The sequence below is a fragment of the Symphalangus syndactylus genome, chromosome 1, assembly GCF_028878055.3.
Source record: "Symphalangus syndactylus isolate Jambi chromosome 1, NHGRI_mSymSyn1-v2.1_pri, whole genome shotgun sequence".
In the NCBI taxonomy this organism is placed as follows: Eukaryota; Metazoa; Chordata; class Mammalia; order Primates; family Hylobatidae; genus Symphalangus; species Symphalangus syndactylus.
This window is the reverse complement of record NC_072423.2, coordinates 68,447,052-68,472,930: the sequence shown is the minus strand read 5'-3', so window position 1 is coordinate 68,472,930 and position 25,879 is coordinate 68,447,052. Positions and strand designations below refer to the sequence as shown.

General features: G+C 37.6%; 2 protein-coding genes, 1 non-coding gene and 1 pseudogene across 4 annotated transcripts in view; 1 reads left to right on the top strand and 3 right to left on the bottom strand.

The window, feature by feature from the left end:
- The window catches only part of NDC80 (NDC80 kinetochore complex component), a 46,814-nt gene extending 40,881 nt beyond the window's left edge, over positions 1–5,933 (bottom strand). Inside the window, exons 1-3 of the mRNA XM_055237008.2 lie at positions 5,555–5,933; positions 4,161–4,270; positions 2,171–2,248 (exon numbers count right to left, since the gene is read on the bottom strand). Of these exons, the coding sequence (XP_055092983.2) occupies positions 2,171–2,248; positions 4,161–4,261 (179 nt within the window). The 5' untranslated portion in view covers positions 4,262–4,270; positions 5,555–5,933. The remainder of the gene's footprint in view (positions 1–2,170; positions 2,249–4,160; positions 4,271–5,554) is intronic.
- Positions 5,698–25,879, top strand: part of METTL4 (methyltransferase 4, N6-adenosine) — a 38,401-nt gene continuing 18,219 nt past the window's right edge. The window contains exons 1-5 of one of the 2 annotated variants that reach the window (XM_055236977.2): positions 5,698–6,089; positions 9,584–10,417; positions 11,715–11,777; positions 20,740–21,109; positions 23,013–23,082. In XM_055236977.2, the coding sequence (XP_055092952.1) occupies positions 10,022–10,417; positions 11,715–11,777; positions 20,740–21,109; positions 23,013–23,082 (899 nt within the window). In that variant the 5' untranslated portion in view covers positions 5,698–6,089; positions 9,584–10,021. The remainder of the gene's footprint in view (positions 6,090–9,583; positions 10,418–11,714; positions 11,778–20,739; positions 21,110–23,012; positions 23,083–25,879) is intronic. The other variant, XM_055236987.2, reaches the window with a different exon arrangement.
- On the bottom strand, positions 8,113–8,462 carry LOC129459788 (ubiquitin-conjugating enzyme E2 variant 1-like; annotated as a pseudogene).
- LOC129461753 (small nucleolar RNA U109) lies at positions 20,278–20,412 on the bottom strand. Its single transcript, XR_008650684.2, has one exon. It is a non-coding gene; the product is annotated as a small nucleolar RNA U109 (small nucleolar RNA).

The following is a 25,879-nucleotide window of genomic DNA, read 5'->3' as shown; positions in this document are numbered from 1 at the left end:
AAAAAAAAAAAAAATGCAGACAGTATCAGTACCTTCTCATAGGGCAGTTCTGAGGATTGATTGAAAGATTTAATATAGATAAAGCACTTAAAACAATGTCTGGCCTATAGGAATACTCCACAAATACTAGATTTCGTAATTACTATCATCTCTAAAGTTTAGCTCTGAGATGAATTACGTTACAAAAATGCCTTAAGATTTTTCATCAACTGAAATAAATACCAAAAATGGAAGTTTAAACCAATGAAACCAAATTGGTTTCATGGCAGAGACTTTTTTAAAAGGTGACAAGTACTTCATCTCTAAATATTTTCAAAAGAATGGAAGAAACAGGCTTGTCTTAAAGTTATATTTTGTTTTGGCAAGACAACAATATAATTTATCGTCTTAATTTTGGGGTTGAACTTTTTAAAAAAATATCAATTTTATTGACATAATTTGTTTAGAATAAAATGCACTTGTTTATAGCATACAGTTTGATGAAGTTTGACAATATACGCATTTGTGTCACCTCTGCCAATCAAAATATGAGCATTTCTATCATCCCCCAAAGTCTCCTTTTGCCCCTTAATAGTCAATCCTTCTCCAACCTGCAGCCTAGACAACCACTGACCTACTCCAGATAGATAGTTGTTCTCAAAGTGTTGTTTAGGGATCACTGAGAAGTCAAAACTATTTTTATGATAAAACTAAGATGTTATTTGCTCTTTTCATTTTCAATCTCTCATGAGTGTACAGTGGAGTTTTCCAGAGGCTGGTAACATGATGTATATTGTAACAGATTAAATGCAGAAGCAAGTATTAGAATCTAGCTGTCTGCTATTAAGCCATAAGAGATTTGCAAAAACGTAAAACAACGTCACTCTTCTTACTGAAATTGTTTTATTTTTGAAAATATGTTTTTTAAAAGTTGAAAACATTTATGTTACCATGTAATGGGTTGTTATTTCAAATTGAATACATATTTTAAATTTTTCTCAGTTTTAATTTCTACTATGGTTAATTTTGACAGATATAGCCCATAAAACAAAAGCTCTGTGGAGTTCTCATTAATCTTTTAGACTGTAAAAATGACTAAAATGTCAGACTACATGATGTTTCCTCATTTTACATTTATTTTTTTGAGACAGGGTGTTTCTCTGTTGCCTAGGCTGGAGTGCAGTGGTGCTAACATGGCTCACTGGAGCCTCGACTTTCTGGGCTCAAGCAAACCTCCTGCCTAAGCCTCTTGAATAGCTAGGATTATAGGCGTGCACCATGATGCGTGGCTAATTTTTAAATTAAAAAAAGTTTTTTTTTGAGACAGAGTCTCACTGTCACCCAGGGTGGAGTTCAGTGGTGTGATCTCAGCTCACTACAACTTCCACCTCCTGGGTTCAAGTGATCCTCCTGCTTCAGCCTCCCAAGTAGATGGGACTACAGGCATGTGCCACTGCCCCTGGCTAATAATTGTATTTTTTGTAGCGACAGGATTTCACCATATTGCCCAGCTAGGTCTTAAACTCCTGGACTCAAGTGATCTGCCCTCCTTGGCCTCCCAAAGTGCTGGGATTACAGGTGTGAGCCACCACACCCGGTCTACACGCCTGGCTAATTAAAAAAAATTTTTTTTTTGTAGAGACAAGGTCTTGCAATGTTGCCCAGGGTGGTCTCGAACTCTTGGGACTCAAGATCATCTCAGCCTCCCATCCCAGCCTCGCAAAGTGCTGGGATTACAGGTGTGAGCCACTGCACCTGGCCTACATGCCTGCCTGGCTAATTAAAAAAATGTGGAGTCAGGGTCTTGTCATGTTGCCCAGGCTGGTCTCGAACTCCTGGACTCAAGCAATCTTCCCATCTTGGCCTCCCAAAGTGCTGGGATTACAGGCATGGCCACCATGCCTGGGCCACTCCTTATTTTAAAATGTGATGACTCCACTGTGTCTGAAAGCTAGGTATAGAATTTTCAATCAACTATTTGCTTGTAACAGTGAAATAGTGGTCTGAATGTGTTAGCTATACTGTCTAAAGCAGATATAACCTAAAATTTTAACCATTTAAAATCAGAGGAAAACTAGATTATAACTTTTCTCTTGAAAGGAACCATGTTATCTAATGTATTTGTTCTCTGAGGGCAACAATGTATGGCTATAACAATCCCTTTATTAGAGCTAATAAAAAATATAATTACCTTTTGCCAAATAGCGAGACTTTTCTTTCAGATGTCGGTTTGTTTATACTCAACTTTCCAAAAGTTGGTTTTTCTTTGCTTTAAGAAAAATAGAAAACAACTCTTTAAAATAAAAATCAAAATTAGCTCAAGAAACTTTTAGAAATATATTAGAACCAAAAACTCTTCCCCACTACCTATAAAAATAATTCAAAAATCATAAAAATGTTTAGCAGTCATGGAAACTGTTATAAATAGAATGGGCTAAACATGGTACTATAAGTTACAATGCTTGTAATGTTGGGGGACCAGCAGAGGTCCCTCTGGTGTATGTACCCTTTGGTAGATTTAGTCTTTGTTTTAACCTCAGCAGAGTCTGTTTTACTCGTCTCATTTTTAATAACTATCTAAACATTTTCTACCGTAAATTTGCATTTCCAAAGGGTAAAAACAAGGTTAAAAAAAAAACCCTGAAGGTAAAGTACAAGACAGAAAATTTGTAGCCCAAAGACACAGAACATACTTTCAGGCCTAAATATCATTATTATTATTACTTACTAATTTGAAATTATTAACAGAAAAAATTAAAAATTGACACATAATTGTACCTACTTACGGGGTACATAGTGATGCTGCGATACATATAATGTACAGTGATCAGATCAGGGTAATTACCATATCCATCATCTCAAACATTTATCATTTCTTTGTTGGGAACAGTCAATATTCTCCTAGGTATTTAAAACTATACAATATATTATTGTTAACTATAGTCATTATACAGTGCTATAGAACACCAGGACTTATTCCTTCTATTGGGCTATAATTTTGTGTCCTTTAACAGATCTCTCCCTATTTCCCTCTTCTCCCTACGCTTCCCAGCCTCTAGCATCCATTTTATTTTTTACTTCTATGAGATAAACATTTTTTAGCTTCCACCTATGAGAACATGTGCTGTTTAATTGTCTGTTGCCTGCTTATTTCACTTATTTGCCAAGACAAAGAAAAGTGTAGGTAGGAAGTCCAGTTAAGACAAAATGGTCAAAGGTAAGGCTTGTTATGCAGATTTAAGTCTTTTGCTTCTCTGCAGAACAAAAATCCTATCTACATTATGATTTCCACTATCTTAACCACATTTACATTTTTTTTTTCTTTTAGAGCCTGCTCTGTATTAGAATGTAGCTGCACTTATTACATTATCTAGACTGCAGGCAAAAAAACATTGACAATGGTGACCTTTTAGCTTCTAACACAATTAAAGGCGTAACGTCTTTTTGGTATAAGTAATGTATAACAGCACAAAAATTTTCTTGGTTTACAGTATTCAAAAGGAAAAATATATAAATATTTCAAATTGCTAAAAGTAGCATAGGCTTATACTATGTAAATCCAAGTAATTTAAAAACAGCAAGTAACTTGTACCTCGGTACTAGAGAAGAATTATACAGCTCTACAATGGCTTACAAATAGCCTTCTCTTATCTAGAAGATAATCACTCATAATGAAAAACTATAGTTTATGATAGCAGGTTCTTTCAGATATTTTTCCAGCAAATCTTGAGGAAAGAGTTCGGAGGAGTGGTGTTTTGTAGGCTGCTACTGTATTATACCTTATTATGAGAGCAAATACTTTTGCTCTGATTTGATTGAAGCTTTGCTAATTGGAAATATCTCAGTGAACTCTAAGTTACAGCACAGAGCCTGCTTAAACAAGTAGCTCTAGAATAAGAGAGAAAAATAAGAGAGTACTGAACAAGAATTAACAGTCGTTTTAGGGGGTGCCTGGTAAAGCATTTGGCTTTGGGAATTTAAGAAACAAATGAGACACAGAACACCTAGCAGAGTATCATGCCCACTTTTAGATTTCATTGATCCAAGATTAGGTACCCCTAGGAACAGACAAGATTCACTAAGACATCACTCATATTACATCTTTGTATTAACTATTTTTTATAATTTATTTGCCTAAGATGATAAAGCATGCAAGTTAGAACCACGAGGGAAATACTCACGTTTGAGGGGTATAGAGGCCTTGTTTATTTACATCCTGGGATCTTAACTCCTGCATGGAGAGGCGGCCAGCACCACCGGTGGAAACTGAACTGCGCTTCATGCTTATGACCTACATTCACGAATTCAGTATTTAAAAAAAATTTTCCAGACAGAGATGGTGCATTAAGCAACTATTTATCCTTAAACAGAAAGACAGTCAGGTTTCATTGTTTCTTCAAGATCATCATCTTTCCCCTGGGGTATCTTTATTTGTTCATGTACACTGAAGTTCTCATTTGCAAGGAACATCTATTTAATTCCATTTAAAAATATTCAACGTAACATTTATTAACTGCCCACTATGTATAAGGGAGTGTGCTAGGCAATGCAGGAGATGCAAAGATGAGTAAGTTACGGTTTTTGCCTTCACAAGGGTATCCGTGGTAGCTAAAGACCCGTCTATTACCCAGACCACATTACTACTGTTGGCTGTGCCTATTTCAATAGGAAGACAAAAAAATTTCCTCAAATTCTCTTATTCACCTCAAAATGTTTCCTTTTCTTTGGTTTCAGAGAATGGAACTATTCTGTTTTCCTAATGTCAATCTCTCCTGCTCTATCCTTAACCCATTGTTTCCTCAATTACTGCCCTTTTGGCATCAATCTCCCCTTCAACAAGGATAAATCATCTGGTCCATAAAATGGTCTATAGGCTGCCTCCATTTACAAACCACATTAACAGGTCACTCCCTTCACATCTGCTAAAAAGGTTGTCTTCTAGGATACACATGATTGACAAAACTTTTGATCCTGTCTCATCTCTGCACCCAGCCTTCTCAGGACCTGCCCTGGTTTTCAGGAAGGTGACAATCCTTTTACTTCTCTGGGTACTCCTTAGTCTTTTACACTGATTACACTCTTCTTGATTTTGGCCGCCTATTTCTTCTTCAATATGCGCTTGTTCATCTATTCAACTTTTCCACTCACACCTGTGTGTCCACGTTTACTCTTTACTTATAATGTGCTCTCGTGATTTAAGATGAAGACTTCTACACGCAGTCCTACAAGGCCATAAGAAGCTACACTAGTATTCAGACGCAACCCACCCAACGAGTCCTCTCTTGTCCATCTCTTTCCGCCCCCTTCAATTCTTCCCCGTTTCCTCTCCCGAGCCTCCACTCTTCATCAGTGTCCCCCAGGCCCTCCCCTTTCCTCCTTGGGAAATCGTTGCCACTAGAAATTTAATGGATCCCGTGAAACCAGCGCCTCGCACAGTTTTGGCCTCGAGGCTTCTCCCAACAGCAAACACCAAAACATTGCCTCAGGACCTCTAAATTTAAGTCATTGGCGCCATCACTTTCTTCCTCCAGAACAGTTCTGCAGAAACAAAGTTAATCCAATGTCATTCAGTCACCTTTTTTCCAGTTTCCTGACACGACCCAGGGACCGAATTTCTGTAAACCGTGCAAGTATCCGCTGGATAGGACAGCAGTCATCAAAACACCAGGTTCTTTCTCTGCCCGCCAAGGCCGTTCGAATTTGAAATTCTCCGCCGGCGCAGACGTCATTACGCACGACGCGCGCAGTAACTTTCACGCGACCGCCTCGTCGCTGGAAGTCTGCGTGCTGGTCGCGCCCAGCCGCATCACCCAGGAACTGGGGTCTGTGGGCCAGTGTAGCCGTCCCTACGAAGTCTGGCACGACCCTTAAAGTTAGGTCTGAAGACCCGTGGGCAGCCTGAGCTCCGAGGAGGACCCTGAACGCTCCAACTCGCCCTGGAAACGTTTTTCCGTACAGCAACATGGCGGCGCCCGTGGACTCTTAGAAAAGGAGAAAGCTTTTTTTCTGTGGACTGAAAGGGGCGTTTTTCATGATCACTATTTAGATGGGTGCTGTTTTCATGAGGAGAGTCTGGGAAGGCGGCGTCCGCTTTTCTGACAAGGGAAGAGGTGAGGTGGGAGAGGGGCTGCCGAGTGGGTGCAGTGGGCTCCAAGGATTGCGTTGGTACGGCTGCCGCCGAAATTCTGGCTCAGTATTTGATCACTTGCCGGAGTCTCAAGGTCCTCTAGTGGTGGCTGACCTGTGAGAGGCTAGGAACAATCCGAGTGGTTGGGGGCGGGAGGCGAGGGAGTGGATGTGAAGCAGAGACGCAGGAGAGGGGTGCACTAATAACAGTAACAGATCACTTTGCTAAAATAGGATTTCCTCGCTGCTGTGAGTTTGAACCCAGAAACAGGCACTGCCCAGTACCTAGAGAGTGGTGGTGATGAAAGATCTCACAGCTCCAGGAAGTCTGGATACTTGGGTCTGGTAGCAATTGTGCCATTAACTAGCGTTGTTATTTTTGGGCAGGTTGCCTTTCTGCTCTGACTTTGGATTTTCCCGTCTGAATTTCTGGCTCTCACTAGCCATTCCAGGACCCTTTCACCTCAGCTGTGGCCTATGAAGGGGATGGGGAGGAACCAAGGATTATATTAATATAAAAATTATATTAAAATTAGACAACCGTCCGATAATAAAAAGTCTCCTTGTGGAATGCTGTTAGGTTAAACTTTACTAACAGATTGTTAAATCCTTAGCACTAATGTTTTCCCCAGAAAAGATTAATGGAAACATCATTTGCTTTTCAGACTAGATAGTTGCTGCTTCCAAAGGTGGTTTTACACAAATACAAAATTAAAAAAAACCTTTGGTACAGAAAGAATTGCTTGTATTTCGGTATACATCCACAGTTCAGCATTTAGTGGTCCTGGCAGCAATTTGCCAGGAAGTCAAGCCTGCCAATCTCCTGATATTCCTGCTGTGCACCCCAACTTCTTAATCCTTGCTGAGGATCTTGAGAAGCAGCAGCACCAAAACCAAAGTGGGCACCAAATTCAAGGTTCTTTTGCTTCCAGTTGTCACATTTCAAGCTAGACTCCAATAGATTGCAAGGATGATCAAATGAGAGCCCTGTCTAAAACTTCAATTTTTAAGAGCAAGCACAATTGCAGGAAAAGAAAACAATTCAGAGGGATCATGTGTGCTTTCAGTTGTCTTCATGTGGCCTTTTCCCAGGTTTAACCACCAAGGACCCTGACAGCCCGGGTGTCTGAATAACCCTGGTGACTCTTTTCACCATATCAAAACCTGAGTTGAAAAGCTGATGATAACAGCAGAAGGTGGCAGGGCTGAGGACCCAATATTCATTTCCTAGGCTGGTGGAGAGTGAATAAATGTTCTTCCAACCTTACCTTATGGCTTCTGGTCAAAGCAAGGAAGTGTCATCGAAAGTGTTGGGTGGTGACCGTGCACAAAGAGACTTGACGGGGAGGGAGCAGCATCTCTTGATAAAGGTGGGGAAGAGAAGATATGGGGAAAGCCCTGAATTCCTCATGGAAGGTGAATCTCAGAGGGGAGCGGAGAGGAGGGCTTATGATCCGTTGTTTGGCCAAGGGTGGGAGTGGAAGAGGTGGGGACAGGACAGTGGTTTGGAAGGAGCATCACTGAATGCTTAAACTGAGTGCCCACACACTCTGCATTGGTCCCACAGGTTGTGATCTTCATGTCTACTCTAACAAGCCTCCCAGGCTAGAGGGCTGTTGCAGGGAGTGGGGGTGGGAGGCAGGGAGAGCGGTAGGGGGAGAAGGCAGAGACCCCAGGCCATGTAAGGAGGAGCAAGGTGATTGTGTGATGTCTTTCCACAGCTGAATTAGATGTACCCCACCAGTTATGATGGGAGTCAATTTAAATATACTTGCTTGATCCTGTCGCTTGACAGGATGATTTGTTATAGCACAACTTACATATTTCAAATGACAAAAAAGTTAGCATCATTCAGAGTATCTTAAGATACATTTCTTTTGAATAGGAGCATCCTTTCTAGTACTGTGAGGTCTACAAGATGTATCTAGAAAATTTACTACTGTTGAAAATGAAGAGTGCTTAAATTGAATGGGGGTGGGGAAAAGGGACTATGGTTTTTCATTTTGATTAATTACTGTAACACTGTCTTTCAGGCTGCTGAGGGAGTTTCATGTTTTCTTTAGATGTCATTAGGTGTCCAACCTCTTCCAAGACAACTTTGATGCTATGTGAATTCTGCTATTTTGCTGGCACTGAAATGGCTCTTGAGTCCACCACTCCTTTAGAACAGCATTAATTTTTGTTACATATCTTACAAAGAGGAGTGCTGCTGGGTATTTAGGTCCACATTCTCTTTTAAGGCTATATATTCAGTTTTCGTAAATTGTTCTTGGAGGCCCAATTATCATCCCTGTCCATTTGGTAAGTGTCATGTCTTTATCATCTTCTAGACTCTAGCTATCTGTGCCATCTCATACTCCTTTTTTTTTTTTTTTTTTTTTTTTTGAGACATAGTTTCACTCTTATTGCCCTGGCTGGAGTGCAGTGGCGCAGTCTCGGCTCACTGCAACCTCTCCCTCCTGGGTTCAAGTGATTCTCATGCCTCAGCCTTCTGAGTAACTGGGATTACAGGCGCATGCCACCACGCCCAGCTAATTTTTGTACTTTTAGTAGAGACAGGGTTTCACCATGTTGGCCAGGCTGGTCTCGAACTCCCGACCTCAGGGGATCCGCTCGCCTCGGCCTCCCAAAGTGCTGCGATTACAGGCGTGAGCCACCACGCCCAGCCACTCCTTTCTAACCTTCTTCAGGTTCTTCCAACAGTTGGAAATTGAGAGGTACTCCTAGTCCTGAGCCTGTGGTGGCTGCCATCATGTCACTGTCACTCTTAGGCTGGCCCCTTCTTCCCTCTAATTCATTTCTGACACTATTTCTATCTTGAGATAGTGTCATGTCTCCCAGATTCATTGTACAGACATGAATAATTACATCATTGGTCATTGGTGATCAACTCAGCCTTCATCCCTGCACTCAGTAAGGCTACAGGGGCTGTGAGCCAGGAACTGTAGATGAAAACCAATATACATCATAATATCACTCATGGAGTGAGAAATTTGAATCTAAATGCTATGATTATTAATTGTGCCATTAAGCACTCATTTATTTCTTATTCTGTCCCCTCTTCTCCACTGCACTGGATTTAGAAAGCAATATCTAGAACTCTAATCCATCTTTTGAAAAAGGTTAGTTCTGAGAAACCTAGTTATCCAAAGGGTATTGCTTAGAACCAATTACAGATCTAGACTCTTAACCTTGCAGTTTTGCTAGGGTTTAGTGCTTCTGATGTGCTGTTAAAATTGGATTTTCTCTGACTAGAACAATTTTTTCTTTTTACCTTATTACTCCATTGGTAGTAGTGATTAAGTAGGGCAGATGATACTGGAGAATGGGCTGACTTACTATGACAAGTGTAGTTTGCAAAAACGAGGGATTACCTGCTAACAGCACCTTCTGAAATTCTGTGCCCCTCTCTAGATAGATTTAGCCCATTAAAAAGGGTGAATTCACATAGCTAATGTAGTGTTCTTTGCTTTTACAGGATACTTTGTCCTTTTAAAGATTCAATGACTTCCTGACTTGGAGGATGTGGACCTAGTGGCTAGACCCAAGGACCAAAGCAAGAAGTCGTGGGGGGCCCAGGAAGACAGGAGGATCACATTGGGATTCCAGACACAAGATCAGGTTTTAACCCCCTTTGGCCAAATTTTGGCTGAAAGTGTTGAATTATCAACTCTGAAGTTAAAAAGAAAGTTTATATTAAAACATTGCAATTTTCCTTAGAATTTCTGTATATATTAACATCATGAATGATAAATTCTCTTCAATGTGCATGTCAGGTTTATGTACTTGTATATCAAATCTATCTGTGTATATGAAGTGTATGTTTATTGAAATACAAGACATTTAAGAAGCTGATCTGGAAAGTTGGATTTTAATTCTAGTTCCTAATTCCCAGAGGCTTTTTTAAAGGAAGGGAATGTCTGTGGTACACCAGTTGTCAGCTGGGTGGTTACTGGATCATCTTTCTTTTATCAACAAGATAAACTATCAACTTCACCAGCATCATGAACCTTGTTGCAGTAAAAATGAGTTCACTACTTCTATTCACTTTGAGTCTCTACAAATGGATTCTGTGTCCTCCTCTGGAGCCTGTGCTGCATTTATTGCTTCTGACTCTACCACTAAGCCAGAGAATGATGATGGAGGAAATTATGAAATGTTCACACAAAAATTTGTTTTTCGACCTGAACTGTTTGATGTCACCAAACCTTATATAACTCCATCTGTTCATAAAGAATGCCAGCAAAATAATGAAAAGGAAGATCTGATGAATGGTGTTAAAAAAGAAATCTCCATTTCTATTATTGGGAAGGTAGAAAGTTTTAAGAAATACTTATTTTTCTCCAGAAAACATAATTGAGATTTATCATCTAAATGTCTTAAATATCTGGTGATTCATTAAGTATAAAGAAGAATCAGTAAAACCCAAAAAGGCTTTAGCATATCTGAAATAATTTGTAGCTTTTTTCTAGCTTCAACTATTCTTAGAAGACCAAATTGCATAGTATTTCAAAAATAAGCAAAGTTGGCTGGGAAGTGAATTCTCTGTAAATTAAGCAAAGAAAATAAACCCAGACAGCAAAAAAAAACAAACAAAAAAACAAACAAAAGACTCCCAAAAAACCCTTTTCTTGATTAGGCATTTGTATTAATTGAATATGTTTACAACTGTTTTTGCTTAAAAAAAAAAGTTTTTCTGCAAAATTTCTAAGCAGTAAGTGGTTTTTTGGAGGTTTTTAGAGAGCTATCCCTTGGAGATATGTAATGAAAGTTTGTAAGAGGGGTGATTGTTTTAAAAGTTTCTGGTGATACAAGTAGAAAGCTCCTGTGGTAAATATACCCGTTTGTAAAATGTATGTATTTGTATATTCACACTGGTGCAATCTTTTAGTAGAGTTTTGGGAATGCCATACAGGATCAAATTAATTATGCTTTAATACTTTTTATATCTTTCAGGAATTTAGAGGTGATTTTACAAAGTCCATTTTAGATATCTGATATCAGCATTATCTTTTTTACTTATTTTTATTTGTTTATTTTATTTATTTATTTATTTATTTATTTGAGACAGAGTCTTGCTCTGTCACCCAGGCTGGAGTGCAGTGGTGCTATCTCAGCTCACTGCAAGCTCCAGAGCCTCCTGGGTTTACGCCATTCTCCTTCCTCAGCCTCCTGAGTAGCTGGGACTACAGGTGCTCACCACCATGCCTGGTTAATTTTTTGTATTTTTTATTAGAGACGGGGTTTCACCGTGTTAAGCCAGGATGGTCTCGATCTCCTGACCTTGTGATCCGCCCGCCTTGGCCTCCCAAAGTGCTGGGATTATGGGTGTGAGCCACGCGCCCAGCCAGAACTAGTTCTTATTAATAGCAGATAAAGCTGAGGTGACCTTTTACAATCCATTTTGTTTATGTTGTTGTTTTTAATTTACTTGGGAAAGCTTACCTCCTCAGTCCATATCCTTTGCATTGATTTTGACCTCAGTAGACAATTGTTACTATTAATTATTAATTATTAGACTGAGATATAAGACATAAATAATGTTATAATGAAAAAGCAAAATATTAATGGCAACATAACTTTTCCCCTGTAATTGATCTACCATTTAGAAGCGTAAAAGATGTGTTGTTTTCAATCAAGGCGAATTGGATGCTATGGAATACCATACAAAGGTAAGTGTAAAATGTTCGTTGATCACATTGGAAGATTAATGTAAAGTAGTAGAAAATAAATGGACAACATAAATAAGGATTTTTTTTCAAAATCAAGCAGTCATTTTGATCAGGCTTAGCACTTAATATATTTATTGTTAATTTTATAGTAATGAACAGTTTAAACCAGTTTTGTCTGTTTTTTTTTTTGAGACAGAGTCTCATTCTGTTGCCCAGGCTGGAGTGGAGTGGTCGTGGTGTGATCTCAGCTCACTGTAGCCTCTGCCTCCTGGGCTCAAGCAATCTCATGCCTTGGCCTCCTGAGTAGCTGGGATTATAGGCGTGTGCCACCATGCCCTGCTAATTTTTTGTATTTTTAGTAGAGATTGTGTTTCACCATGTTGGCCAGGCGGGTCTCTATCTCCTGAGCTCTGGCCATCCGCCAGCCTCAGCCTCCCAAAGTGCTAGGATTTTACAGGAGTGAGTGACTGCGTCTAGCCTAAACCAGTTTTTATTGGAACTTCATGTACTTCTATTACTTTAGATATTTAACAAAGTAAACTTATGCTATGTTGGTTAAGTTTAGAGATTTTCGAGATTATAAAATCCTATTGTCTATAGATAAAACAATATATTAAGATAGTGGCAGAAGAGAGCATGAGTAATGTGAAGGATATGTTTCTAGAACATAGCGATAAATGAGATCAGAGAGTTAAAGAAATGAGAAGAAACAGAATGAACACAAATATTTTAAGCTTAATTTTTTTTTTTCCATGGAACACCTTTGAAATGGCAAAATTTGGTCTGGAATTCGGTCTTGTTGAATTAATGTGATGGTAGAACACTGGGTTTTTTTCCCTTTCTTTTTTGTTGTAGTAGAATATACATAAAATTTTCCATTTTTAACCATTTTTAGGTGTAAAATTCTGTGGCATTAAATGCATTCACAGTGTTGTACCACACCACTGCTGTTCATCTCTAGTACTTTTTCATCATCCCAAACTGGAATGCTACCATTATTTAATAACTCCCCATTCCCCCTGTCCCCCAGCTGCTGCTGGTATCCTTTATTCTACTCACTGTCTTTGTGAATTTGCCTATGGTAGGTATTTCATATAAGTGGAATCATACAATGTTTATCTTTTTGTATCTGGCTAATTTCACTTAGCATAATGTCTTCAAGGTTCATCCATGTTGTAGCATTTATCAGAATTTCCTTCCTTTTTAAGGGTGAATAATATTTCATTGTTTGTATATACTACATTTTGTTTATTCATTTATTTGTTCATGGTCATTTGGGTTGTTTCCACATTTTGGCTATTATGAATAATGTTTCTGTGAACATTGGTGTACAAGTGTCTGTTTGAGTCCCTGCTTTTTTTAGGTATATACCCAGAAGTGGAATTGTTGGATTAGCTTTTATGTTTAACTTTCGTTTTTTCTTTTGAGGTAGGGTCTCACTATGTTGCCCAGGCTGGAGTGCAGTGGTGCAATCATGGCTCACCGTGGCTTTGAACTCTTGGGCTCAAGTGATCCTCTTGCCTCAGCCTCCTGAGTAGATGGGACTACAGGCATGTGCTACCACGCTCAGCTAATTTTTTATTTTTTTGTAGAGATAAGGTCTTACTGGTCTTGAACTTCTGAGCTCAAGCAGTCCTCCTGCCTTGGCCTCCCGAAGTCCTGGGAATACAGGCAAGAGCCACTGTATGCAGCCCACGCCCCCTTGTTTTTTGATCATAGCCATTATGATGGATATAAAGTGGTATCTTATTGTGGTTTTTGTAAAGACATTGGGTTTTAAATATTCTGAAGACAGCTGAATACACAAATGTTAAATCCCTCAATGTGAGCAGTTTATCTGTTAATTTTGGAAATACACCTATTTTCTGGAAATGCCGCTTGCAAGGTTAACTGCAGAAATATCAGGAAAATCCAGGGTATTTATATCTATAAAAAATTAATGAGATTTACTTTCACTTTAAAGTTTACATGAAATTAGAAAATAGAATTTCTTGAATTCATGTATATTCTAATTGCTAAATACTTGTATTAATCATGAATACAAATTATGAAACGTGCTGCAGAATGGAATCAAACTCTTAAAAAAGTAGTAGGACAGAATATTTGCTGAATCAGATTTAGAGGTTTGACTGTCCGGTAGTGCCAGTCCTGCCCATCCCCATCCTTTTCTTATCACTCCTCTTTTTAATAAATTTGTTTTCTTTCCCCATATAAATTTTAGGATCAATGATAACATCTAGTTAGAAAACCTATTGCCATTTTTATGGCATCAGTTAAATTTCTAAATTAAATTAGGGCAGTGTTGACATCTTTAAGATGTTGGTGATTCTGCCCCAAAACATGAATGTATTTTTCCATTTGTTCACGTTTTGTTGTGTTGTTGTGTAAAATTTTCTTTATAAAGGCCTTGCAGGTTTCTTGTTAAGTTGTAGTAATTTTTTGTTGTTGTGTCTCTTGGATTTTCCAGATATATAACTCTTTCAAATAGTAGTAATTTTACTTATACCTTTCCAATTATCATGTTTCTGATTTCTTCTCTAATTCTATAGGGTGGAAATTATAATATAATATTAAAGAATATTTGTGTGCATAGTAAACATAAGTAATATATGTGAGCATAGTTACTTTGTCTTGTCCTTGACAAGGGGGATAATTTCATCATTAAGCATAATACTGGGTTTCAACTGAGTTGGAAATAATTGATCCTATTGAAGGAGACTGAATAGATTTCTCCTATGATTCTTCCTCATATTAACCATCCTTGCATTTGCAGAATATATTCCAAATGATCATGATGTTACTATTTTTAAAATGTTCTACTGGATTTTTTTTTTTTTGAGACAGAGTCTTGCTCTGTCGCCCAGGCTGGAGTGCAGTGGCGCATCTCCGCTCACTGCAAGCTCTGCCTCCTGGGTTCATGCTATTCTCCTGCCTCAGCCTCCCAAGTAGCTGGGATTACAGGCGCCCGCCACCACGCCTGGCTAATTTTTTTGTATTTTGTTAGTAGAGACGGGGTTTCACTGTGTTAGCCAGGATGGTCTCAATATCCTGACCTCATGATTTGCCCACCTCGGCCTCCCAAAGTGCTGGGATTACAGGCGTGAACCACCGCACCCGGCCTCTTCTGGATTTTATTTGCTAATATTTTATTTGGGACAGTCATAAGAGAGATTGGTCTGATATATTTACTTCTTTGGCCTTATATATAATTATATATGTAAATATGTAGGATGTCTGCACACTGGAGAACTTACTAGCCCTCTCGTGTTGGAAGCTAGAAGTTTTCCTTCTTTTTACTTTCCAATTTTCTGGAGCAACAGAAAAATAATTGGGAAAATTTGTTCTTTAGAAGTTTGATAAAGTTTGATAGAACCCCCCCTTTGTAACCATCTCAGTGTTTTGCTTTTTGTGGTGGATATTTTTTTTGGCGACTTTACTTTTTCCTCTTTTCTTTTTTCTTTATTTATTGATAGAAGAGTTTAATGGTGAGACTTTTTCTCTGGGCACAGCTTTAGCAACATCATGTAAGTTCCAATGTGTTTTAATTGTCACGGGGGAAGGTTTTTAGTAACAAAATCAGGTTTTTTAATAGAGAACAGGATTTTCAGGTTTTCTGTTTCTGTTGATGTCAGTTTTCACAAGTTTTATTGTCTAAGAAATGTGTTCATTTCAGGCTGGACATGGTGGTTCATGCCTGTAATCACAGCACTATGGGAGGCCGAGGTGGGCAGATCACTTGATGTTAGGAATTGGAGACCAGTATCGCCAACATGGTGAAATCCCATCTCTACTAAAAATATAAAAAAATTAGCCAGGTGTGGTGGTGGGCACCTATAACCCCACCTACTCGGGATGCTGAGGGAGGAGAATTGTTGGAACCTGGGAGGTGAAGGTTGCAGTGAGCCGAGATCATGCCACTGCATTCTAGCCTGGGTGACAGAGAGACTCCATCTCAAAAAAATAAAAAACAAAAAACAGAAATGTGTTCATTTCATCCTAGCTGTCAAATTTGTTAGCATGAAGTCATGTTATGTTATGCTTTCTTTTAATGTCTGTAGGATCTGTGGTGATAATAACTTTTTCATTGCTTTTATTAGTAATTTGTGTTTTTTTAATAGGTAAAATATACATATCATAAAATTTACTGTTTTAACCATTTTTAGATGTACAATTTAGTGACACTAAGTACATTCAGAGTGTCATGCCATCATTACCACATCCATCTTCAGAACGTGTTCATCTTTCCAAACTGAAACTACACATTAAATAGTAACTCCCCACTCCCCCTTCCCCTGCTACCTGGTAACTAGTATTCTACTTTCTGTCTCTGTGAATTTGCCTATACCTCATATAAGTTAAATCACATAATACTTGTCCTTTTGCATCTGGCTTATTTCACTATGTCTTCAAGGTTCATCCATGTAGCATATATCAGAATTTCCTTCCATTTTAAGACTGAAAAATATTCCATTTTGTGTAAATATTACATTTTGTTTATCCATTTGTTTATGGACTTTTGGGTAGTTTCTACCTTTTGGCTACTGTGAGTAATGCTTCTCTGAAGACAGGTGTACAAATACCTATTCCAGTTCTTGCTTTTAATTCTTTTGGATATATACCCAGAAGTGGAATTGCTGGATTTTATCGTAATTCTGTGATTAATTTTTGGAGGAACCACCATACTGCCTTCCACAGTGGTTCTATCATTTTACATTCCTACTAGCAATACCCAAGGGCTCCAGTTTCTCCACATCCTTGCCAACACTTTTGTTTTTTGATAATAGCTATCCTAGTAGGTGTGGAGTAGTATCTCATTGTGGTTTTGATTTGTATTTACCTAATCGTTAGTAATGTTGTGCATCTTTTTATGTGCTTGTTGGCCATTTGTATATTTTCTTGAGAGAAATGTCTGTTCATATCCTTTGTTCATTTTCTGGGCTGTTTGTTTTTTTTCTTGTTGAGTTTTAGAAGTTCTTTATATATTCTGGATATTAACCCCCTATCAGATATATGATTTACAAATATTCAAAGAACAAGCTTTTAATTTAGTTAATTTTCCTTACTATCTCTGTTTTCCATTTTATCATTTTATTGACTTCTGTTTTTTGTATTATTTCTTTTGGTTTACTTTGCTCTTCTTTTTCTAACTTTTTTAATTTTTAATTTTCTTGGGTATTTTCTTTTCTTTTTTTTTTTTTTTTTTTTTTTTGAGACGGAGTCTCACTCTGTCGCCCAGGCTGGAGTGCAGTGGCGCAGTCTCGGCTCACTGCAAGCTCCGCCTCCCGGGTTCACGCCATTCTCCTGCCTCAGCCTCTCCGAGTAGCTGGGACTACAGGCGCCCGCCACCACGCCCGGCTAATTTTTTGTATTTTTTTTAGTAGAGACGGGATTTCACCGTGGTCTCGATCTCCTGACCTCGTGATCCGCCCGCCTCGGCCTCCCAAAGTGCTGGGATTACAAGCGTGAGCCACTGCGCCCGGCCTTTCTTGGGTATTTTCTTAAAGTGGAATGTTATGTCGGTTAACTTACATCTTTTTTTCTTTTCTAACTTAAGCACTTAAAGCTGTGAGTTTCCCTCTAAATCACTGCTTTGGTTGCCTTCCACGTATTTTGATATTTTGTATTTCACTTTGATTCAATAAAAAGTATTTTCTGATTTTCCTTATTATTTCATCTTTGACCTATATGAATTATTTAGAAGTGTCCTATTTCATTTCCAGATAATGAGTTTATCTCAGTGTCTTCTTGTTCTTGATTTCTAATTTAAATCCAATGGGGTATAGAACATACTCTTAGGATTTCAGTCCTTTTACATTTATAGAACCTTGTCTTATGGCCCAGCATACGAGTTATCTTTGTGCCTGTATTATATGCTTTTGGGAAGAATATGTATTATCTATACATATTCTTTCCAAAAATTGTTAGATGCAGTGTTCTATGAATGTCAGATGCAGTGTTCTATGAATGTCAGATAAAGTTAGTATTTTTCAGAACTTCTTTGTCTTTAGAGATTTTTGCATTAATTTCTCACTTGCTGGGTAGATTTTTTTTGGGTTGGTTTAGAATAGTGTTTAAGGCTAATTATGCCCCTATACTGATGCAAGATCCATCTGATTACCCAATACCCCGTCAAGAACTGTGAAGTGTCTGGAATTTTACCCTATTTGGAAGCTAACAAGTTAGCTTGCCTTAGTTTCATGGATGCTAGCAGAAGATAGGAGACTCTTAGGTCAGGGACAAAGGATTTTACTGCTCCTGGCACAGCATGTGCTTTATGCTCACAGGCTCCCTTTGTACCCCATGTCCCATGAGGACAATGGCAATCAATGTAGTTAGATGCTGTGCATGCAGTGGGTTTGCTATGCATGCAGCGATTCTTTGATTCACAGCTAAGGATCCCAAGCTTAAGGAAGTCTCATCTTTTAAGTGGGTTGCAAACAAACCTCTCTGACCTTTTGCCCCAGAGGGAGACTTTATTAACCTGGGCAGCATAGAAGTCTATCCTCTGCCTTGGGGAGACACTGCTCCATCTTCCATGTTGTATACATATCCTTGGAAATTTTTTCTGGAACAAAAGCTGTCAGTGCCTCTGCTCAGAGACTCAGGATGAATTGTCTCCCAATTGCTCTATGAATCATGAGGTGTTCCCATCTGAGTGGTAGAAACAGGCACTATTTTGGCCCTAGGGAGCATCAGACACTTTTTTTATTTTTATTTTTTAAATTTTTGGGGTACTCCTTTTCCCAGCTTCTGATAGTTTCTTCACACACTTGTACTGATCAGTACATAGGTAAATTTCTCTAGCGTACCTACCTGCAGATCTCCTGAGTTCTCTCTCTGTGGAGCCCTTTCCTCTCTGATATTCTGTCCTGTGAACTGTTAACTGTACTCAGTTTTATCTCCTCAACTCAGGGATTCTTCCAGGCTCTGCTCAGATTCTGCCTTTCTATGGCCTGGAAACTCTCCAGGCAATTTGCTGGGGCTATTGATTTCTTTCCCATTGCTTAGGGCTACTGTCCTTCCTTGCCTAATGTTTTAAAAGCTCTTGTTACTGTTTCTCTTTGTTGTTCCAGCCAGTGGAAGTCTCTGGCTGCTTTGAACATTTCTCTTTATCACTGTTTCTTTTAGCAATTTGATTAGGATGTTACATAGTGTAGATTCCTCCTCCTCCTCTTCTTCCTCCTCCCCTGACCCCCACCTCCTCTTCATCTTCTTCTGCGAATTTGGAAATTTTCAGCCATTATTTCCTCAAATACTTTTTCTGTCTTCATTTTGGACACATTTGGTCCTTTTTTTATGTCTCTATGTCACTTCTTAATATGCTTATTTTTTCCTTTACATCTTTGAACATATGAATATAGTATAAGTACCTTAATATCATTTTTTACTTTTATTCCCAATATATTTATTTGGACTGCGAGTAAACCTACCTAACCTTTTCTACTAATTTTATCATCTGTGTCATTCCTATGTTTCCATTTGGTGATTTTTCCCTTTTATAATAAATTTTTCTGCTTCTTTACATTCCTGATAATTTTAAATTTTTTGTAAGATATTTCTACTTTAGCTTTTTGGGTAGTTCATATTTTCATATTCATTTAAATATTCTTGAGCTTTTTTCTCAGAAAAAGTTTCTTTGCAACTAGTTGATCTTTCTGAGACTCTTTAAGCTTATTTAGTTATGATCAGAGCAGACTTTGGTCTAGAGCTATTTTTTTTTTTTCGCAATTGCCGAGGCAATGCCCTTGTGAATTGTCTGCCTGATGTTCTGTGAGTTATGAGGTTTTCCATTTTGGCATTGGGGAGCACTAACTGTTCTCAGCCCTGGATGAGCCCTGGGTATTGTTTCTTCTGGTCATTTCATCTGGTTCTTCCCTCCTTGCCCTTGGTAGTTTCATCCCATGCATGTGTTGATCATGACTTGGCTGGAATTTTGGGCAGATCCCCTGCAGCTCTTAGGAGCTCTGTCTGTGCTATCTCCTCTCTGGCACCTTCCTTGGCCTTTCTAGACTCCAAGCTCCATCTCCTCAACTCAGAGAGACTATTGGACTCTGCATGTGTCTTCCCTGTGCCTGGGAACTTTCTGAAGGCAGTAAGCTGGAGCAGTCCTTTGTTTTTGCTGTTTAGGGACCACTGTTCTACACTGCATGGCATCCGAAAGCCTTTTTTTTTTTTTAAACCAACCAACCAACCAACCAAACATATTTTGTGCATTTAAAAAAAGTAATTTCAGATGAAAGGGTAAATCTGATCCACGATACTCCATCTTGTCCAGAAGGGGAACTTGGGTTTTATTTTTATAATTATTTTAGTTGTATTTTTATAAAACTTTGTTTATATGTTTATTTTACAGAGTTATGTTTTTCTTTATAATTCAAGCTATGTTTTATGAAAGAAAAGTTATGTTTATTTTAAAATTAGATAACCAGAAAAATCTAAGATTAAATGTTGTGATTTAAACTTAATTCTCCCTATAGATGATGATGATGATTTTTTTTTCTTATATAGGAGTAATATGTTACCACTCAACCTCTACTGAAAGGTTGGCAGCCCTGAGACCTCCTTTTGTAATTTAGCGTATTATGGATGTATTTCTCCTCCCAAAGGAGTGAAGAGCAGATACTTCCTCATGCAATCCCTATAGATTAGAAATCCCATTTTCTTCTAGAAACATTCAGATTATCAAATTTACCTTATACATGTTTGAGGATATATTTTCTTACATATATTGTTTGGTTATTTAGTTGTCAGTGAATTTGTGAGGGTTGTTTCACTCTACAGTTGGGAAACAGCAGTTCAAAGGTGTGCTCGCACATTCTTATCTTTTCATTGTACTATAGAATTATTTTACTGTAAGCGTTAAGGATATTGATTTCAGTTTATAAACTCAGATATTCAAAGCACAGTCAGTGTTCTTTTTTAATGTCAATGTTCTTTTAATGTACTTAAAATTCTCTTACAGATCAGGGAGCTGATTTTGGATGGATCTTTACAATTAATCCGGGAAGGTCTCAAAAGTGGTTTTCTTTATCCACTTTTTGAAAAACAGGACAAGGGTAGTAAACCTATTACTTTACCACTTGACACCTGCAATTTGTCAGAATTATGTGAAATGGCAAAGCATTTGCCTTCTCTGAATGAAATGGAACATCAGACATTACAATTGGTGGAAGAGGATACATCTGTTACAGAACAGGATTTATTTTTGCGAGTTGTTGAAAACAACTCTAGCTTTACAAAAGTGATTACTTTAATGGGACAGAAATACCTGCTACCACCGAAAAGCAGTTTTCTTTTATCTGACATTTCTTGTATGCAACCACTTCTAAACTGTAAGTAATTATTGTGTTTGTTATTAGAAAAAGATAATTTTTCTGTGGACTGAAAAGTTAAGAGCTACTCTGAAATTTGAATATGGGTCAGCATTTATGAGGATAGGATAAACACTTTTCCTCGGGTTATTTGTCTCTTAGGTTTAATTTTAAGGTGCTGACTTTTGCTTTTTTTAAAAAAATAAATATTATGAATAAAGAGTCAAAAGCTAATTTCTAAGAGAACAAATATAGTTACTTCTCTGTACTTAGGAATTCAGTATGCAGTTGTGTTTAACCAAATCACTTTTTTTTTTTAACTTTTCTTCATAGCAAAGTAGAAACACTTCAGTTATGAATATCAATTCCCAAATCATTCCTAGCCTTATATAAAGGATACCTTTTAAGCTAGTGTTCAAGCTCATTGTCTAAAATTTCTTGAAACATTTTCCTGTACAAAGTTAAAAAATTTAAATATTGAAGTCCGCAGTCACACAGACCTGTATTTGACTTTAGATTCTGAAGCTTATTTAACTGTGAGTCTTTGGGGTATTCATTTCACAAAACTGAGCCCCAGTCTGCAGTCTATAAAATGGACATGATAATACCTGCTGCTTAGGGTCATTTTGAGGTATATTGATTAGATTGAATTTAATGTGCTGTTTATTGTTATTTGGACATTTTATAGCAAAATTTTGAGTTATTGAGCAAGTACAACACAACTTACTAATGAAAAGCTTCTTTTAATTGCTATCAAGCCATCTTACACTTGAGTGGTTATCCATGTAGCAGTGCCATAAATTCTTCAGAGTAAATGACAGGATAACAAATTAATGAGAAAACATGCTATGCATGAACATTTTTTCTCTTCTTTTTGATCTTTGTTACTCTAATAGCTTAAAAAGTGTCACTTCTTTAATTTGCATTCTTTTGATTACTTATAAGATTGTACACATTTACAAAAATATACCTAAGTTTATAAAAGGGGGAGAAAGGACAGCTCTTCCTTACAGTAAAATTCCAGTTAATAAATGAATGGAATGATGGATCTAGAGAATTTCCATTTGACAAACACCATAATAATTGGATGTCAAAATAGTGGATGAAAAGATGAGACAGGATATTTTCATGGTCTTAAAGTATCTCCTCCCAAGATACTTGTTAATTACAGGGGAAAAACTGGTGAAACTCAGCAGACAACACTTTAACCAAAGACTTTTTAACATTCTTTATCTCCTGATATGTTGCACTTATAGGGCATGACAGGCATTACTTTGGTGGTCCTCTTGCCAAAAAATAAATAATCTAAATTTAATCATGAGAAAATACTAGACCCAGATTGAGGGACATCCTATAAAATAATTGGTAGCCTTTTAAAGTTTCAAAATCATGAAAGATGAAGAAAGACCGAGGAACTTTTCCTGGTTGGAGGAGAGTTAGGAGGGATGGCAGCTAAATGCAATGTTTGATCCTGGCTTTGATCCTGGGTCAGAAAAAGTACATTAGTAAATAATTGGGGAAGTTTTATTATGGCCAATAAGTCAGTTATAAAGGCTGAAATTATTTTAAAATAAAAAGTAAAAAAAATGACCTAGATTTCTTAGAACTATATTAATATGGCTGCCAAGATGCGTAGGAAATTCACAGATCATTAGTGTTCAGCTTACTGAGCTATAGTCATCTGCAGGTAGTCTCTGCAAAAATTGCAATAGGTAACATTATGATACAATTCTAGAGATAAGGGAAACATCTAATATTTAATGATAAATTACTCTGTTTGAATAAATGCTATATACAGATCCTTTTGGTGCATTCCATTATATTCGTGTCCATAGTGAAATCACTTGAGTTTTGAAGAACATGTTTAGTTTTTAAAGTGATCACATAGAGAAGGTATTTTCTGAAATTGTATCTTTGTTTTCAGATAGGAAAACATTTGATGTAATTGTGATAGATCCACCATGGCAGAACAAATCAGTTAAAAGAAGTAATAGGTAAGTGGAAACGAAAGCATTTGCTTTCTAAAAAAACTATAGTCCTTTGTACATTATAGTTTAATATACTATTGGCATTACTTTATGATATAGATTATCTGAAACTACTAAAATGCTTTCAATAGTTTTAAGTTTAATTTCCTTAACTAGTTAATTCTCTTGAACTGTAACTATATATAAGTGTAAGAATGTCAAAAGTGCATTTATTAATGCCAGAAGCAGTTCAGGGCTGTTTCTGTTAACACCAAAGGACAACATATTTGTCTTCTTTGATATCAAATTCTAAAGTTTAGAAATATGTGCCAAAATATTTCTAGTTTTCCTTAATAAAGTGTTACGAATGAATTTGTCTAATTCATTCTTAAATTTGTTTTTAATTTTTTAGTTTATGTTACTTCTTAGGGTGATAAGTTATTTACTAAGATGATATTTCCTTTCAATGGCATTCAACATTTTTTTCCTTTCAATTCTTTATTTTATTTTATTTTATTTTATTTTATTTTATTTTATTTTAAGATGGAGTCTCACTCCGTTGCCAGGCTGGAGTGCAGTGGCGTGATCTCGGCTCACTGGAGCCTCTGCCTCCCGGATTCAAGCGATTCTTCTTCCTCAGCCTCCTTAGTAGCTGGGAGTACAGGCGCACGCCACCATGCCCGGCTAATTTTTGTATTTTTAGTAGAGACGGGGTTTCACCATATTGGCCAGGCTGGTCTCGAACTCCTGACCTCATGATCTGTCTGCCTCGGCCTCCCAAAGTGCTGGGATTACAGACGTGAGCCACTGTACCTGGCCTTTTCCTTTCAATTCTAATGAATGTCTTCAGTTATATTTTCTCTCACTTTTCAGTTTTCTAGACTGAAAAATTCCAATTTTCTTGACTTAAACTTCATATGAAATTTCTTCTCCACAGTGATCCTCACCTTTCTTATGCTTCTTGTTTATGAGCTGTGCCAGTAGGATTTGTTTCTTTTCTTTCCTTTTTCTTCTTCTTCTTCTTCTTTTTTTAAATTTTGAAATAGGATCTCACTCTGTTGCCCAGGCTGGAATGCAGTGGTGCAATCACAGCTCACTGCAGCCTCAAACTTCTGGTTCAGATGTACCTGCTGCCTAAGCCTCCTGAGTAGCTGGGACTACAGGTGTATGCCACTACACTCGGCTATTTAAACATTTTTTTTGTAGAGACAGTGTCTTGCTATGTTGCCCAGGTTGAACCCCTAGTCTCAAGCGATCCTCCTGCCTCAGCCTCCATAGTGCTGAGATTACAAGTATGAGCCATCATGCCTGGCCAGATTTGTTTCTTTTAAAGTTGCAAGAATCATACAAAGAATTCATGTATCTGTTTTCTGTGTATGTAGATATCTATATCTTTATATAATTTTTTTGTGAGTTACTTGAGAATGAATTAATTAAGAGAAAGGGTAAGTTAGCCTTGAATATTTCAATATGTATTTCCTAAAAACAAAGATAATTGTTCTACATAATGTAATTATCAAAATAGGTAATCAACATTGATATAATGTTCTTATTGATTTGGCACTGTTACGTACAGACATTATTCAGGCTACACTGATTGTCCCAGGAATGTCCTTTGTAGCAAATAAAAGTCTAGATTATACATGTTCCGTTGTCATACTTCTTTAGTATCTTTTAACTCTCTTTCTTTGGCTGATTTTAATTTGTATCCTTACCCCTGAGAAATTGTAACTATGAATATAAAAGCTTTCAGTAAGTCTTGTTAGTTTAGCAAATTTTTGATCCTATGGGTGGCTTTGGAAACTACCTTAACTTGCAGTTGGTTTTAGAAGTGAGGTGTCTTGGTTTTAGAAGTGAGGTGAACTTTGCAGTTTGGCTAACTCTGGGTAATGTATTTTCATTAATAGTTCTCTTGGATGTGTACCTAGAAGTGGAATTACTACACCATGTAATTCTATCTTTAAATTTTTGAGGAGCTATCAAACTATTTTCTACAGTGCCTGCACCATTTTATATTCCCACCAGCAATGAAGGGTCTAGTTTTTCCACATTCTCGCCATTTTCTTTCTGTTTTTTGCATACTTTCCATTGCATCACATAAATATGCATATTTTAGAATTTGCTCAGTGATTTCCATGAAATTAGAGCTAGAAGAGGCCATATGAATATTTCCTCTTTCTCCACACAAATCAACCCAATTAAATTAAGGCAATCTGCAGTTATTGAAACCATGTACTTTCAAATTTTTGACCTGACATTCTTCATACTGTAGCAAAATTCTTTCACCACTTTGATTATGAGAAATACTAGTCTGCTGGAAGAGCACTTGTTTAGATGGCAGGAAACTTGGGTGCTTGAGATCTGAATTGTTTTGCTTATTTATTTATTTTTTTATTTTATTTTTTTTGAGACAGAGTTTCGCTGTTGTCGCCCAGGCTGGAGTGCAATGATATGATCTTGGCTCGTTGCAACCTTCACCTCCTGGGTTCAGGTGATTCTCCTGCCTTAGCCTCCTGAGTAGCTGGGATTACAGGTGTCCGCCACCACACCCGGCTAATTTTTGTATTTTTTTTTTAGTAGAGATGGGGTTTCACTATGTTGGCCAGGCTAGTCTCAAACTTCTGTCCTCAGTTGATACACTTGCCTCGGCCTCCCAAAGTGTTGGGATTACAGACATAAGACACCACACCCAGCCCTATTTGTTTTAAGAAATACTTATTGATTGTTCCTGACATACAGTTGTCACATGCTAGAGCTGGATTCCAGTGTTTGTTGCATTTGGCCATTAGGAAGTCATTTACTTTTTTCAGAGTAGGCATAGTGG